The sequence below is a fragment of the Orcinus orca genome, chromosome 20, assembly GCF_937001465.1.
Source record: "Orcinus orca chromosome 20, mOrcOrc1.1, whole genome shotgun sequence".
Lineage (NCBI taxonomy): Eukaryota > Metazoa > Chordata > Mammalia > Artiodactyla > Delphinidae > Orcinus > Orcinus orca.
This window is the reverse complement of record NC_064578.1, coordinates 27,508,295-27,520,051: the sequence shown is the minus strand read 5'-3', so window position 1 is coordinate 27,520,051 and position 11,757 is coordinate 27,508,295. Positions and strand designations below refer to the sequence as shown.

Below are 11,757 nucleotides of genomic sequence, written 5' to 3'. Positions count from 1 at the left end.
GAATGGAGGCCTTGAAGGCCACAGTCAGGGGCATGGGTTCAGGGGGCCACAGCAGGGTTTTGAAGCAGGAGAGAGGCATGTGCAGCTTTGAATCCGGGCTACTCACTCTGGTCACTGCAGTGTGGATAGGGGAATGAGGGGCCAGCATCTGAGCCTGAGGTGGAGGTGGCCTGGACTGGGCAGGGACAATGGGGATGGAGATAAGTGGACAGATCCGAGACAGACTGAGGTAGTAGAATCAGTGGGACACGGCGGTAGATTGAGAAGGGGCTGGGTGAGGAAGAGCGTGGAGACAGCTGCGAAGGAAGGACAGGCAAGATGGAAATGTGTGGAAGCTCTTTATAGCTGTTGAGTGGACCATGAACTGGTCCAAGCTGAGACTTTGTGAGAAGCCCTAGAGGACACCGGTGATGGGGCAGAGAAACTAACCCAATGGCTTCATGGGCTTCTCCCTTTGAAGACCGATCAGTGATGAAGGTCACCCTTCATCAAGATGGGCCTCAGTTCCAGGCGAGGGTTTAGGGCTATTTGGCTCCTGTCCACATCCTCACTTGATGTACAAACAACCACTGGGGTAAATACGTAGGACTGCAAAACCATCTCTCCCATTTCTACATGGGTAAACTCAGTCCCAGAGACATGGCCAAGGCCACACAGCCAGCAGACCCCAGGGAGAACAGGCCTCCAAGAGGCCCAGCTCAAGGGGATTTTGCAAGTCTCTTGGGACCCAGAGGGGAGGTCAGGGTGGGGGTCCCCTTTGAGTGGTTCCTGGCCGCAGAGAATTTCCTTCTCTTTGGAGGAAGTGGGAGTTCTTCTTTCATAACGTGAATGTCAGAGATTCTGGGCTCACCGGTGACTAAGAGTGTCTGAGGCTTGTGGGTGTAGCAAGCGTTTAAATACCAGAGCTTCCTGTCCTTTGGCGATTGTAGGCACCTGAGCTGGGACACACAGGACGAAAGTATGGCCAGCCTGCAGACCCCACTCCTGGCTGCCCTCATCCTCCTTGCTATGATACTTCAAGCAACAGAGGCAGGTGAGGCTGGGAAGAGGGAGGGCTCTCTGCAGAGGTCAAGGTCAGATACTGGGGTATCTTCCTCATGTGGTAGAAAGAGCACTGAACTGAGAGCAGAAGACTCCAATCTGCCACTGGCTCTTGGGCTAGTCCCATTGCTTCTCTGGACCTCAGTTTATACATCTGTTAGATGGATAGTCTTGAAGGCTTGGAGTCTAGGATCTATCTCAGCTGGGCTCGGGGTTGTAGTGGGCATGGCCCAGGGTCTCCTACTCCAGAGAACTCAAGGGTAGGGCCTTGGGATGTGAAGAAGGAGCCACTGAAGGAGGCCAGCTGGGGTGGGTAAAGGCAGGAGCAACGGTAATAGATGTTCCCTTGGAAAACCAGTCCTGCCCTCTCACCGCCCCATTTTTCTCCAGAACCTGCCCTCAACACTGGGTTCCTGATTTCTCTTTCCATCCCAATGTACACTCTTCTGCCCTATGATGGGTAGGGGAATGAGAACTGGACTGGGAGTCTGGGAGCTAGGAACAACACTGCTCAGTTATTGGGGTTCCTGAGTACCTTCCCTGCATGACAGGCCCCATAGGGTAGGTACTATTATTACCCCCTGGGTCTGAGGAGGAAATCAGGTCTCAGATATTAAGTGACTCACGGCAGAGCGAGACTCGAACCCAGGCTTCCATGCCTGGACTCTGCCTGAGCCCTTGTCCTGACTCTCCAGGGTCATGCTGTGTGATCTGGGCAAGTCCTCCCCCATCTCTGGACCTCAGCCCCACCATTTGCACCATGAAGGGGATTAGAGTAGATGTGAGCTGAAGGGACGTTCTCAGGTTACCTGGGAAGTTCTTCAGAGTGTCCACCTGGTTCAGCAAGGCTGGGACTAGGCACCGAGCTTTTCCGACAAGCTCCTGGGTGATGCTGATGGTGTGGGTCCACAGACCTCAACTTGAATAACAAGGTTCTAAGGCTCCTTCCTGTTCAGCGCGTCTGGTCCCACCTAGAGCTTAGGGCATTGTTGATGCTCGGTCATTCTGAATCCCTCTCCCTTGAGCTGACCAAAGCAGAGTGTAGACTTCGGGCACTTAGCGGCTTCTCAGAGGCCCCAAGAGTGGGGACTTTGAGGGCCCAGAATCCTCTGGACACCAACCTTCCACATGATAACAGAAAAGCTGGGTCAGAGGTTTGGGCCAAGGGAGAGCAGCCTGTGACTCCTCTGAGCACCCTTCTCCCCCAGGCCCCTACGGTGCCAACGTGGAGGACAGCATCTGCTGCCGGGACTACATCCGTCACCCCCTGCCCCTGCGTTTGGTGAAATATTACTACTGGACTTCGGAGTCCTGCCGGAGGCCTGGCGTGGTGTGAGTAGGAAGCCGGGGAGACAAGACCTTGGAGAGCTTGACGGGTGGGGCCTGGGAGGCTGCAGGTGCACCCAGGGATGGAGGAATGCAGCCAGATGTCAGCTGGGAGCACTTGGCCGAACTAGACGGCTCAGCTGAGGCTTGGGTGGACCAAGAAAAATATCACGTTATCATTCAACAGATATTCTCAGGCACCTCTTATGTGCCAGGCAGCGTGCCAGGTTCTGAGGATGCAGAGGGTGCCGCTCCACCCCGGCAAGGCAGATAGGTAGTGCAGAGCTGCCGTAGAGCGTAGGGTTCAGGGTACGGGCAGTATGCCTGGTTCCGCTGAGTCAGCAAAGATGCTCCCATCTTGGATCCCCAGTGCCCTGGGAGTCAGTTACTTGAGGCAGCCTATTCTTACTAGGAGCATATTAAGAGCTGACACTAAGTGCTTCCTCAGGGCCAGGCACTGTTCTGAGCATGACTGTTTAATTCTCACAATGATCCTATAAGGAGGTGCTATTCTTTCCATTTTACAGATGGAGAAACAGGCTTGGGGCGGGGTGAGGGGAGAAGTGACTTGCTCAAGGTTGCCCAGGCTGGAACCAGGACTCCTGGGTCCTCGTTTAGGGCTTTCTCCTAAGGTTCTTATTCTCCTTTGCTTCTTTGCTTCCTTTTCCTCGGCCTGGAGCCTGCCCCCGCCCCTGCCCCTCCCCCTGCCCCTGCCCCTGGCTGGGTGACGGGACCTGTCTTTTCTGGGGCAGCCCCTCTGGCTGCTGCCGGCCAAACCACAGAGTGGGGGGTGTTTGAGCTTGGGGATTTATGACCCCCTTTGGGGCCCTGTCATCTTCTCATCTGAATCCTTCTCACTCATCTTCCGTCCCTCAGAGGGGTCTGTGGGTAAAGTACAAGAAGGCTGAAACAGGAAGGCCTGCCACAGTTCTGGTCACTTCAATACTGGGCCTCAGTTTCCCAATCAGTATAGCGGGAGTGATCACTTTCATTTATTTTTTTAATCAAAGATGTAGAGAGTGCTTGTTAAGTGCTAGGCACTGTTATAGACGCTTTATAAACATTAACTCATTTAATCCTTCAAGCAACCCTATGTAGTAGGTACTGTTACAGTCCCAGGTACTGTTACAGTCCCCTTTTTTTTTTTTTTTTTTTGCGGTATGCGGGCCTCTCACTGTTGTGGCCTCTCCCGTTGCGGAGCACAGGCTCCGGACGCGCAGGCTCAGCGGCCATGGCTCACGGGCCCAACCGCTCCGCAGCATGTGGGATCTTCCCAGACCGGGGCACGAACCCGTGTCCCCTGCATCGGCAGGCAGACTCTCAACTACTGCGCCACCAGGGAAGCCCCTACAGTCCCCTTTTTACAGGTGCATAAATGTGCACAGCGAGTTACAGGGCCTCTCAGGCATCACAGGGCAGAATAATAGTAAGTGGGAGGTGTACTGCTCAACGCCTGACATATAATAGATACTCAGTGAGAGACGGTACACATGTGATTATTGGATCTCGAGCCGAAGGGATTCTAGAAAGAATGTGGCTCAATGAATGAGAAGATCAAAGCTCAGAGAGGGTCTGCGCCTTGTCCAGTGTCACAAAGCAGCCAGGGCAGGCTGTCCACGTGGCCAAGATCAACACTGCTTTGCTGCCTTCTTTGTTCTGTTTATTGGTCATCTGGGGGTGCATGTGTGTGTGTGTGTGTGTGTGTGTGTGTGCACGCAGATCAGGGGTGTTTGTTGCAGCTCTGGCAAAGGTGGAAGCCTTAGCCCACTACTGCCATGTGGTCTTGGGCTGTTGTTCACCTCTCCTCTCTGTGCTCAGGTCTCTCAGAGGGGCCTGGGTGGGGATGCTCGTTCACAGCGAGCACGATGAGTCAGGTCTTACCAGCTCTGGCACTTAGACAAGTTGCTTTACCCCATTGGGCCTCGCTTTCTTCAGCTATTAAGTAGATAGAATATTGGAGGCTCATAGGGTTGTTGTAAGGACTTATTAAGGAAATCAATGTTAAAAGTTCAGGCCAGGTCCTGGCACAATTATATATCACCTACTGTCTGCTGTGCACTGTTCTGAGCACTCCAGTTTATATTAACTCATCATATCTTCATCAAATTCCTATGAGGTTGGACCAGAATTATCATGCCCATTTTACAGATGTGGAAACTGAGGTTCAGAGAAGTTAAGGGGCTTGCTAACATGTGGCAGAGCTAGAATTCTAATCCGGATAGGCTGTCTCCAAAGTTCATGCTCTTGGCTACTACCCAATACTCTCTCCCAAGGCAATGTCAGCAAAGATTATGGGACTCCTGGGCATTCTATTTCCTGGCCTGCCCTGGCACTCATGGCTGGGGCTGAAGGTATGGGAAGTCTTTGCTGCTTATCTCCCCCTCTCCGTCTTAAGAAATGTGTTTGCCTACAGCAGGTGTCTCATAATTGCTAAGGTTCTGCAGCGGGGCTGTGGCATCCTTGCTGCATGCTAATGGCGCCTCCTTGTCTCCCTGGTGTTTCCGCCTTCCAGCTTGCTAACCGTGAGGGACCGAGAGATCTGTGCTGATCCCAGACTGCCCTGGGTGAAGAAAATTCTCCAGAGGCTGGACCAATGAGGCAGGCCCTGCCCTGATGACCGTGGCCTTGGCTCGTCCAGGAAGGCTCATGGAGCCCCACCTCCCTGCTGTTACAGCTGCTCCCCGACACAACCCTGTACCAACAACCCTCTCAGCGGTCCCTGATCTTGATGTCTGCAGCTGTCACTCCCAGTCAAGCCTCCCACTGTCACTCTCATCTCCCCACTTACCCTTCCAACCCATCCTCTGCCCCACCAAAGCCAGAGGGTCCACAGTCCTGGTCAGTCAGTCCCCTGCTCAAAATCCTTCCATGGCTCCCCTTTGCCCTAGGCTGAGGTCAGAGCTCCTGAGCCTGGCATCCCTGCCCTCCAGATCTGGGTCTTATCCTTTGCCTCCAGCCCTGCCTCATTTCCCTCCATGCATGTTGGACTCCGGCTCCCTGTTCTCCCAAACCCATGTCATACATTTCCACTTCTGGCTCTTTTCCCGAGCTGCCCCTGACACCCAGAATGTCTCCCCATCCTCTGCACATGTCCAACCCCGCCAGCCCTCCAGGGCATCACTCAACCTAAGCAGCCAGTAATTGAGTCATTTTTAGACTTCCCCTGGCCCTCTGCCCCCTTTTAACAGCCCTGATCACAGTCTACCCAGAATTCTCGGGAACTGGGAGCTTGTCCTCCAGCCCCACCAGCTGGACCAATATCCACACCTGAGTTACTTTGTCTCCCGGCCTCTGGCACAGAGCACAGGGCATGGCTCAGAATCAGGGCTCAATAAGAGGCTGCAGGTTGAATCAATAAAAGTAATGTCCGCCTCCCACCTCTCAAGGGCTCTGACACATCAATACAGAGACTCAAGGTCATCTAGAGAAGGGCTGGCGGGGTTCATTAGGAAGCCTCAAATTTACCCAGATTCACCTTTCTTCCCCATGTTACCTCTTTAACCTTCTTGCCTCCCTTGGGTTTTTTACTGCTTCTCCAACATCCAGGCCTGACCTCTTCAGAGTCCCGAATTTCCTCTTCCTCCTTCCCCAAATAGCTGACAACCAAATTCCTGCTATGGGGTGAATGAGTACCCTTGGCTTGGTATTATAAGCTCTAGTTATATATGTATAAGAAAAGAGGGCAAATGCTTAAAAGGCCCAATGGATGACTGGAAGAATTTTAAGAAATGTGTGGGAGGGGGACAAGGTAGAGATTTCCTGGTCCTTGGAGTGAATGTGTGGGGTATAGTTAAGTGAAAGAGCCTTGGATGGAGGTCGTTCTCAGGTGGCTGGGGCCAGGCTAAGGACTGGGACTTGGGACTTATCTACACCTCTTTGAGGACCACAGCTTCCCCAGGTATCTGTGCTTGTTCCTTTCGGAGGGAGCCTGGTATAGTATGGCAGGGTGGTTGTTGCTGTGTGACCCTGAGGAGACCATCTAACCTCTCTGAGCCTCACCTGAGAATGAGAATACCTACCTTATGGGATTGCTGTGGGGCTCAAATCCAAGTCACAGAAAATGTGGCTTTGCCGGCCATGAAACTCAGTGTCTTCCGGGGCTTGTGTCCCACCAGGAGCCCAAGGTCATTTGCCCACTATAGGCACCAGAAGTGTTAACCTACTGCCCATGCACAGGGCCTTCAATTTTTCTGGGATCTCCCTCCGCTGCTGTCCTGCCCTGCCCTTGCCCTTGCCCCTCAAGCCTTCTGGAAAATAAATCCTCTACAACAATGTCTGTTTTGTTCCTTGGCATGTGCTGTTCCTGTGAGGTGGGGCAGGGGACGCATGGCCCCTCTTTCCCAGTGGGGAGGCCCTTGACGTTGATATGTGAGCTGGCTTGCCCAAGGTCACCCTGTGAGAAGGTGGGAAATCCCAGCCAGACATGAGGACCTGGGAAGTAGCTGAGCAGGTACCAGCAGGGAACCCCACACATTTGTCCACCCTGGGACCACTTGTCAGGAGGAGCTGATAAAATCATTCATTCAGTCCTCAAGTCTAGATCTTTGAGCAGCATATTCATCCATTCATTCAATAACCCAATCTCAACCTTCCCACTTCAAGGGTGGACACAGAGGCAGAGGAGAGTATATCAGTCAGGAAATGCTACTTCTTGCAAAAAACAACCCCCCAAATCTCAGTGGCTCAACTCCATGGAAGTTTTTTTCTTCTCACACGAAGTCTTATCAGGCATTCCTGGTCTGTGGGCGACCTTCCATCCATGTGGTCATTCAAGGACCCAGGCTGCTTCCTTCTCATGGCCCTGCCCACCTCCAGGACCAGGTCTCCTCTCCCTCATCCAGCAGATGAGAAAAGAGAATAGAGGCTTGTGGGAAGGTTTTTTATGAGCTGGGCCAGGAAGAGGGGCTCATCACTTCTGCCCACGTGCCATTGGCAGAACTTAGTCACATGACCACCCTGACAGCAAGGGATGCTGGGAAGTACAACCAAGCTGTGTGTCCAGGAGGAAGAGGGAGTGGGTTTGGGGAGCACTTCAAACCCAGTTCATCTGGCGCTAACTTCCCTGGACCCTCAAATGGGCCTGCTTCCCTGAAGTTCCTGGACACAGCTCACTCTGCCAAAACAACAATAACAAAAGAAGGACTCCTCTGCCCTTGTTGCATCTTCATTATTTCCTCGGTGTGCATACCGTTCCGTGGACATCTTGGCACAAGTGGCCTTTGGGCCCTTTTGGATCTGGCTCTCACAGTGGGATTTCCAGGGTTGAAGCTACAGACACCTAGAACATTGTCTGGGAGGCATGGAGAAGCATGATGAAGGGCACAGGTCACGGATTCAGACAGATATAGGAACTCTCACTGGCTGCGTGTCTGGAACAAGTTACTTGGTCCCTCTGAGCCTCAATTTCTCCCTCTGTGAATAGGGGGCAATAAGAGCACATGGTGCATGTAGTTGTGAGAATCTCATAAGAAGGTACAGACAGCCCAATAACAAAATGGGCAAAGACTAGGATGGACAGCTCTCCAAAGAAGATATTCAACTGGTTAACAAGCACATTGTAGGGCAGCAATGTTTGCCACCCCAGAATGTGTCTCTTTGGCACGAGGACTAACTTAGGCTGATTATTTTTAAGAAACAGAAGACTCGGGAAGTTTTCCTTGTTACTTCCACCTTAACTGCCCGAAAGAATTTAGAGGAAGGACTGGTCACAGTTACAGAGCTATCGCCAGAGGTATCTGCAAAGAATATGGGGCTCACTGTGGTGGGGAGGACTCGGCAGCATCTAGAGATCAGGGTCCACTCTGTGTCCCGTTGTCTCTGCATGACCCAGCAAACATTTATTTACCAAACATTTGCTTTTCTATCTCCCTGTGGATTGTATTCCTCCCCTTTGAAGTCCCAAACTACTACCCCCAGCGACCTCTTGTCTTTAGCTGAAGATAGTATTTAACGTGAAGGTTTCAGCCATTTTGGCAAGTTACTCCGTTTTCCTGGGCCTCTCCCATATATACAAGTTATTAAACTTTTGTTTGATTTTCTCCTGTTAATCAGTCTCATGTCACTTTAACTCTTTTTTTTTTTTTTTTTTTTTCACTTTAACTCTTAGACCAGCCAGGAGAACCTAGAAGTGTAGAGGAAAATTTCTTCCCACCCAACACATGAAAAGATGCTTAACAACACTAATCGTTAGGGAAATGCAAATCAAAACCACAATGAGATACCACTTCATACTCATTAAGATGGCTATTATAAAAAAAAAAAAAAACAAGGTTGGTGAGAGTGTAGGGAAATTGGAACCCTCGTGCATTGGTGATGGGAATGTAAAACGGTACAGTTGCTGTAGAAAACACTGTGACTCTTTCTCAAAAAATTAAACATAGAACTACCATATCCAGAAATCCCACCTCTGGGCATACACACAAAAGAATTGAAAGCAGGGACAGGAGCAGATATTTGTACATCCGTATTCATTGCAACATTTTCTGAAATAGCCAGAAGGTGGAAACAACCCAAGTGTCCATCGATGGATGGATGCATAAGCAACATGTGGTCTATCCGTACAATGGAATATAATTCCGCCTTCAAAGGAAGGAAATTTTGACACCTGCTACAACAGGGATGAACTTTGAAGACATCGTGATAAGTGAAATAGGTCAGTCACAAAAAGACAAATACTGTATGGTTCTTGGAGGAGTCAACTGCATAGAAACAGAAAGCAGAATGGTGGTTTCCAGCAGCTGGGGCAGGAGGAAATGGGAGTTATTGTTTAGCAGCTCCAGAGTTTCAGTTTTGCAAGTTGAGAAAGTTCTGGAGATGGATTGTGGTGATGGTTGCACAGCAATGTGAACGTACTTAGTGCCACTCAACTGAACACTTAGAAGTGGTTAAAATGTTAATTTTTACGCTATGTGTATTTTACCACACTAAAAAAGAGCGTGTGGCCAGGCATGTGCACAGAGGGAGGAAATGCCCGGTGCATGCGGGTAGCCCTCTTTACTGGTCACAAAAGGTGAGCTGGGCAGGACTGGCTGGGGCAGGGAAGGCTGTTCCCAAGGGGCCCTGGAGATGACCACCGCACTGGCCACCACATTCCTCCTACCATCCTGGGACCCCACAGGGGTGCCCAGGGCTCCCCACCCGGATCCCCATGTTGTTTCTGTTCTGCTTCCAATGCTGGGGGAATCTCTCATGTTCCACAAGAACGACACAGGCTCCCTGCTCTGTGGGACACCCATGCAGGGCCCCAGCCATCTGTGGGCCTGCACAGGTATGGGTGGGAAGACCCCCATCCCTACCATCCCACCGACTCTGAGAGAACCTACTTGCCTGCTGCCCAGTGCAGCTCTAGTTACTCCTCAGCTCAGAAGATCCCCAGCTCCCCTTTGCCCCTGAACAGCATTCTCTTTCCTCACTCCAGCTTCAAAGTGTCCAGCTGCAGCCTCCTGGCCCACTCCTTCCTCAGAACCAATGGCATTGGACCGTTCCCCAACCCCTGCATAAGTCCTGTGCTTTCCACCTTGGTTAAGTTTTCCCTCTGCCTGGAATGGTCGGTCAAAATCCTGCCTGTCTGCATATGGCAAGTTACCTATGAATCACAAAGGGAATAACACTTCTGCAGTGGAGAGATCTAGCGGTCGACCATCAATCTCTCAAGAATAGTGGAATAACCTGTCCATCGTGGTGGATGTGATGGTGTACAAAGTATTACTCATAATGGATTCTTACCAAGGATTTGTAGCCAAGCTCTACGGGCCTCTAGATCTAACTTCCAGTTTACAGGAAATACATAAGGTAAAGGAACAAATTGGATGACATCACAATGAAACAATTCAATAAATTAAGAATGAAGGCTTCCCTGGTAGCGCAGTGGTCGAGAGTCCGCCTGCCGATGCAGGGGACACGAGTTCGTGCCCCGGTCCGGGAGGATCCCACATGCTGCGGAGCAGCTGGGCCCAGTGAGCCATGGCCACTGGGCCTGTGCATCCGGAGCCTGTGCTCTGCAATGGGAGAGGCCACAACAGTGAGAGGCCCGTGTACCGTAAAAAAAAAAAAAAAAAAAAGAATGAGAACAGCATGTGAGACAATGGTCCTGACTCTTCAGAAAGTCAATGTCATGAAAAATGTAAAGGAGGTCTATCGTACAATAAATAGAAATGACCACACGCAATGCATGAACCTAGATTGGACCCTGGTTCAATAGATAGATAGATAGATAGATAGATATGTATGGATAGATAAATAGGTAGATAGATAGATAGGAAAGAAGGAGGAGAGAGAAAAAGGGAGGGAAGGAGAAGAAACTTAAAATACATTTTGAGATAATTGGAGAAATTTGAATATTAACTAAATATTATAAGACATAGGAATCATTGTTAGTTTTGTTAGGTGGGATAATAGTATTCTATTTATGTAAGACAGTATCTATACAATGGAGGTACATGCTGAAGAGTTCAAGGGGCAAAGTATCAGGCATCCATAATTTACTCTGAGATGGCTTAGCAAAAAAAAAAAAAGAAGAAAGATGAAGCAAATATGAAAAAATGCTAATCATTGAATCTTGCTGGTAGAGATAGGAAAGCTCTTTGTTTCATTTCTTCTTTATTGTTTACAGATTTTTCAAAACGATAATGTAAAAAAAAAAGCAAAATTCTGCCCATCTTTTTTTTAAAATAAATTTATTTTATTTATCTATTTTTGGCTGTGTTGGGTCTTTGTTGTTGCACACGGGCTTTCTCTAGTTGCAGCAAGCGGTGTACATGCTTCTCACTGTGGTGGCTTCTCTTGCTGCAGAGCACGGGCTCTAGGCGCACAGGCTTCTGTAGTTGCGGCACGCAGGCTCAGTAGCTGTGGCTCGCAGGCTCTAGACCGCAGGCTCAGTAGCTGTGGCGCACGGGGTTAGTTGCTCCACAGCATGTGGGATCCTCCCAGACCAGTGATCGAACCCGTGTCCCCTGCATTGGCTGGAGGACTCTCAACCACTGCGCCACCAGGGAAGTCCCTCTGTCCATCTTCTGATTGAAATATCGTCTCTCATTCCTGCCTTCCTTGATTCCCAGACAAGAACAAAGGCTTCTCTCCCTCCCTAAAACCTGTAGCCTTTGAATCCCTGGTAAGATTTGCATCTTCTACCTCCCAGTGAGCTGGGGTTCCTTGGGGCAAAGACTTTGGCTTATTTGCCTATGTTCCCCCACCAACCCTGTCCCACCACAGTGCCAGGCACACATCAGGGCTGAATAACAAACACCAATGGTTTCTGTGTGCCAGGCACTCTGAAAGTCCTTAGTTTTATGAACTCCCCCAGGGAGTGATTTGATGAGGTGGCTTTAGCATCCCATTTTACAGAAGGGGAAGCTGAGGCTCAGAGATGTTAAGTCACTTGCCCAAAGTGAT

General features: G+C 50.3%; 1 protein-coding gene across 1 annotated transcript; it reads left to right on the top strand.

The window, feature by feature from the left end:
* Positions 1–899: 899 nt before the first annotated feature.
* CCL22 (C-C motif chemokine ligand 22) lies at positions 900–6,641 on the top strand. The gene is made up of 3 exons (XM_004264923.4): positions 900–1,033; positions 2,250–2,373; positions 4,880–6,641. Exons 1-3 carry the CDS (start codon positions 961–963, stop codon positions 4,962–4,964), a joined length of 282 nt encoding a protein of 93 aa, XP_004264971.1. The 5' UTR covers positions 900–960; the 3' UTR covers positions 4,965–6,641.
* The last annotated feature ends 5,116 nt before the right edge of the window (positions 6,642–11,757 follow it).

Bases quoted from the DNA above. Each gene is read 5' to 3' on its own strand.
- CCL22 (XM_004264923.4), top strand. From the start codon at position 961: ATGGCCAGCCTGCAGACCCCACTCCTGGCTGCCCTCATCCTCCTTGCT. The intron at 1,034-2,249 runs GTGAGGCTGGGA...CTTCTCCCCCAG, and splicing joins ACTTCAAGCAACAGAGGCAG to GCCCCTACGGTGCCAACGTG. The intron at 2,374-4,879 runs GTGAGTAGGAAG...TCCGCCTTCCAG, and splicing joins TGCCGGAGGCCTGGCGTGGT to CTTGCTAACCGTGAGGGACC.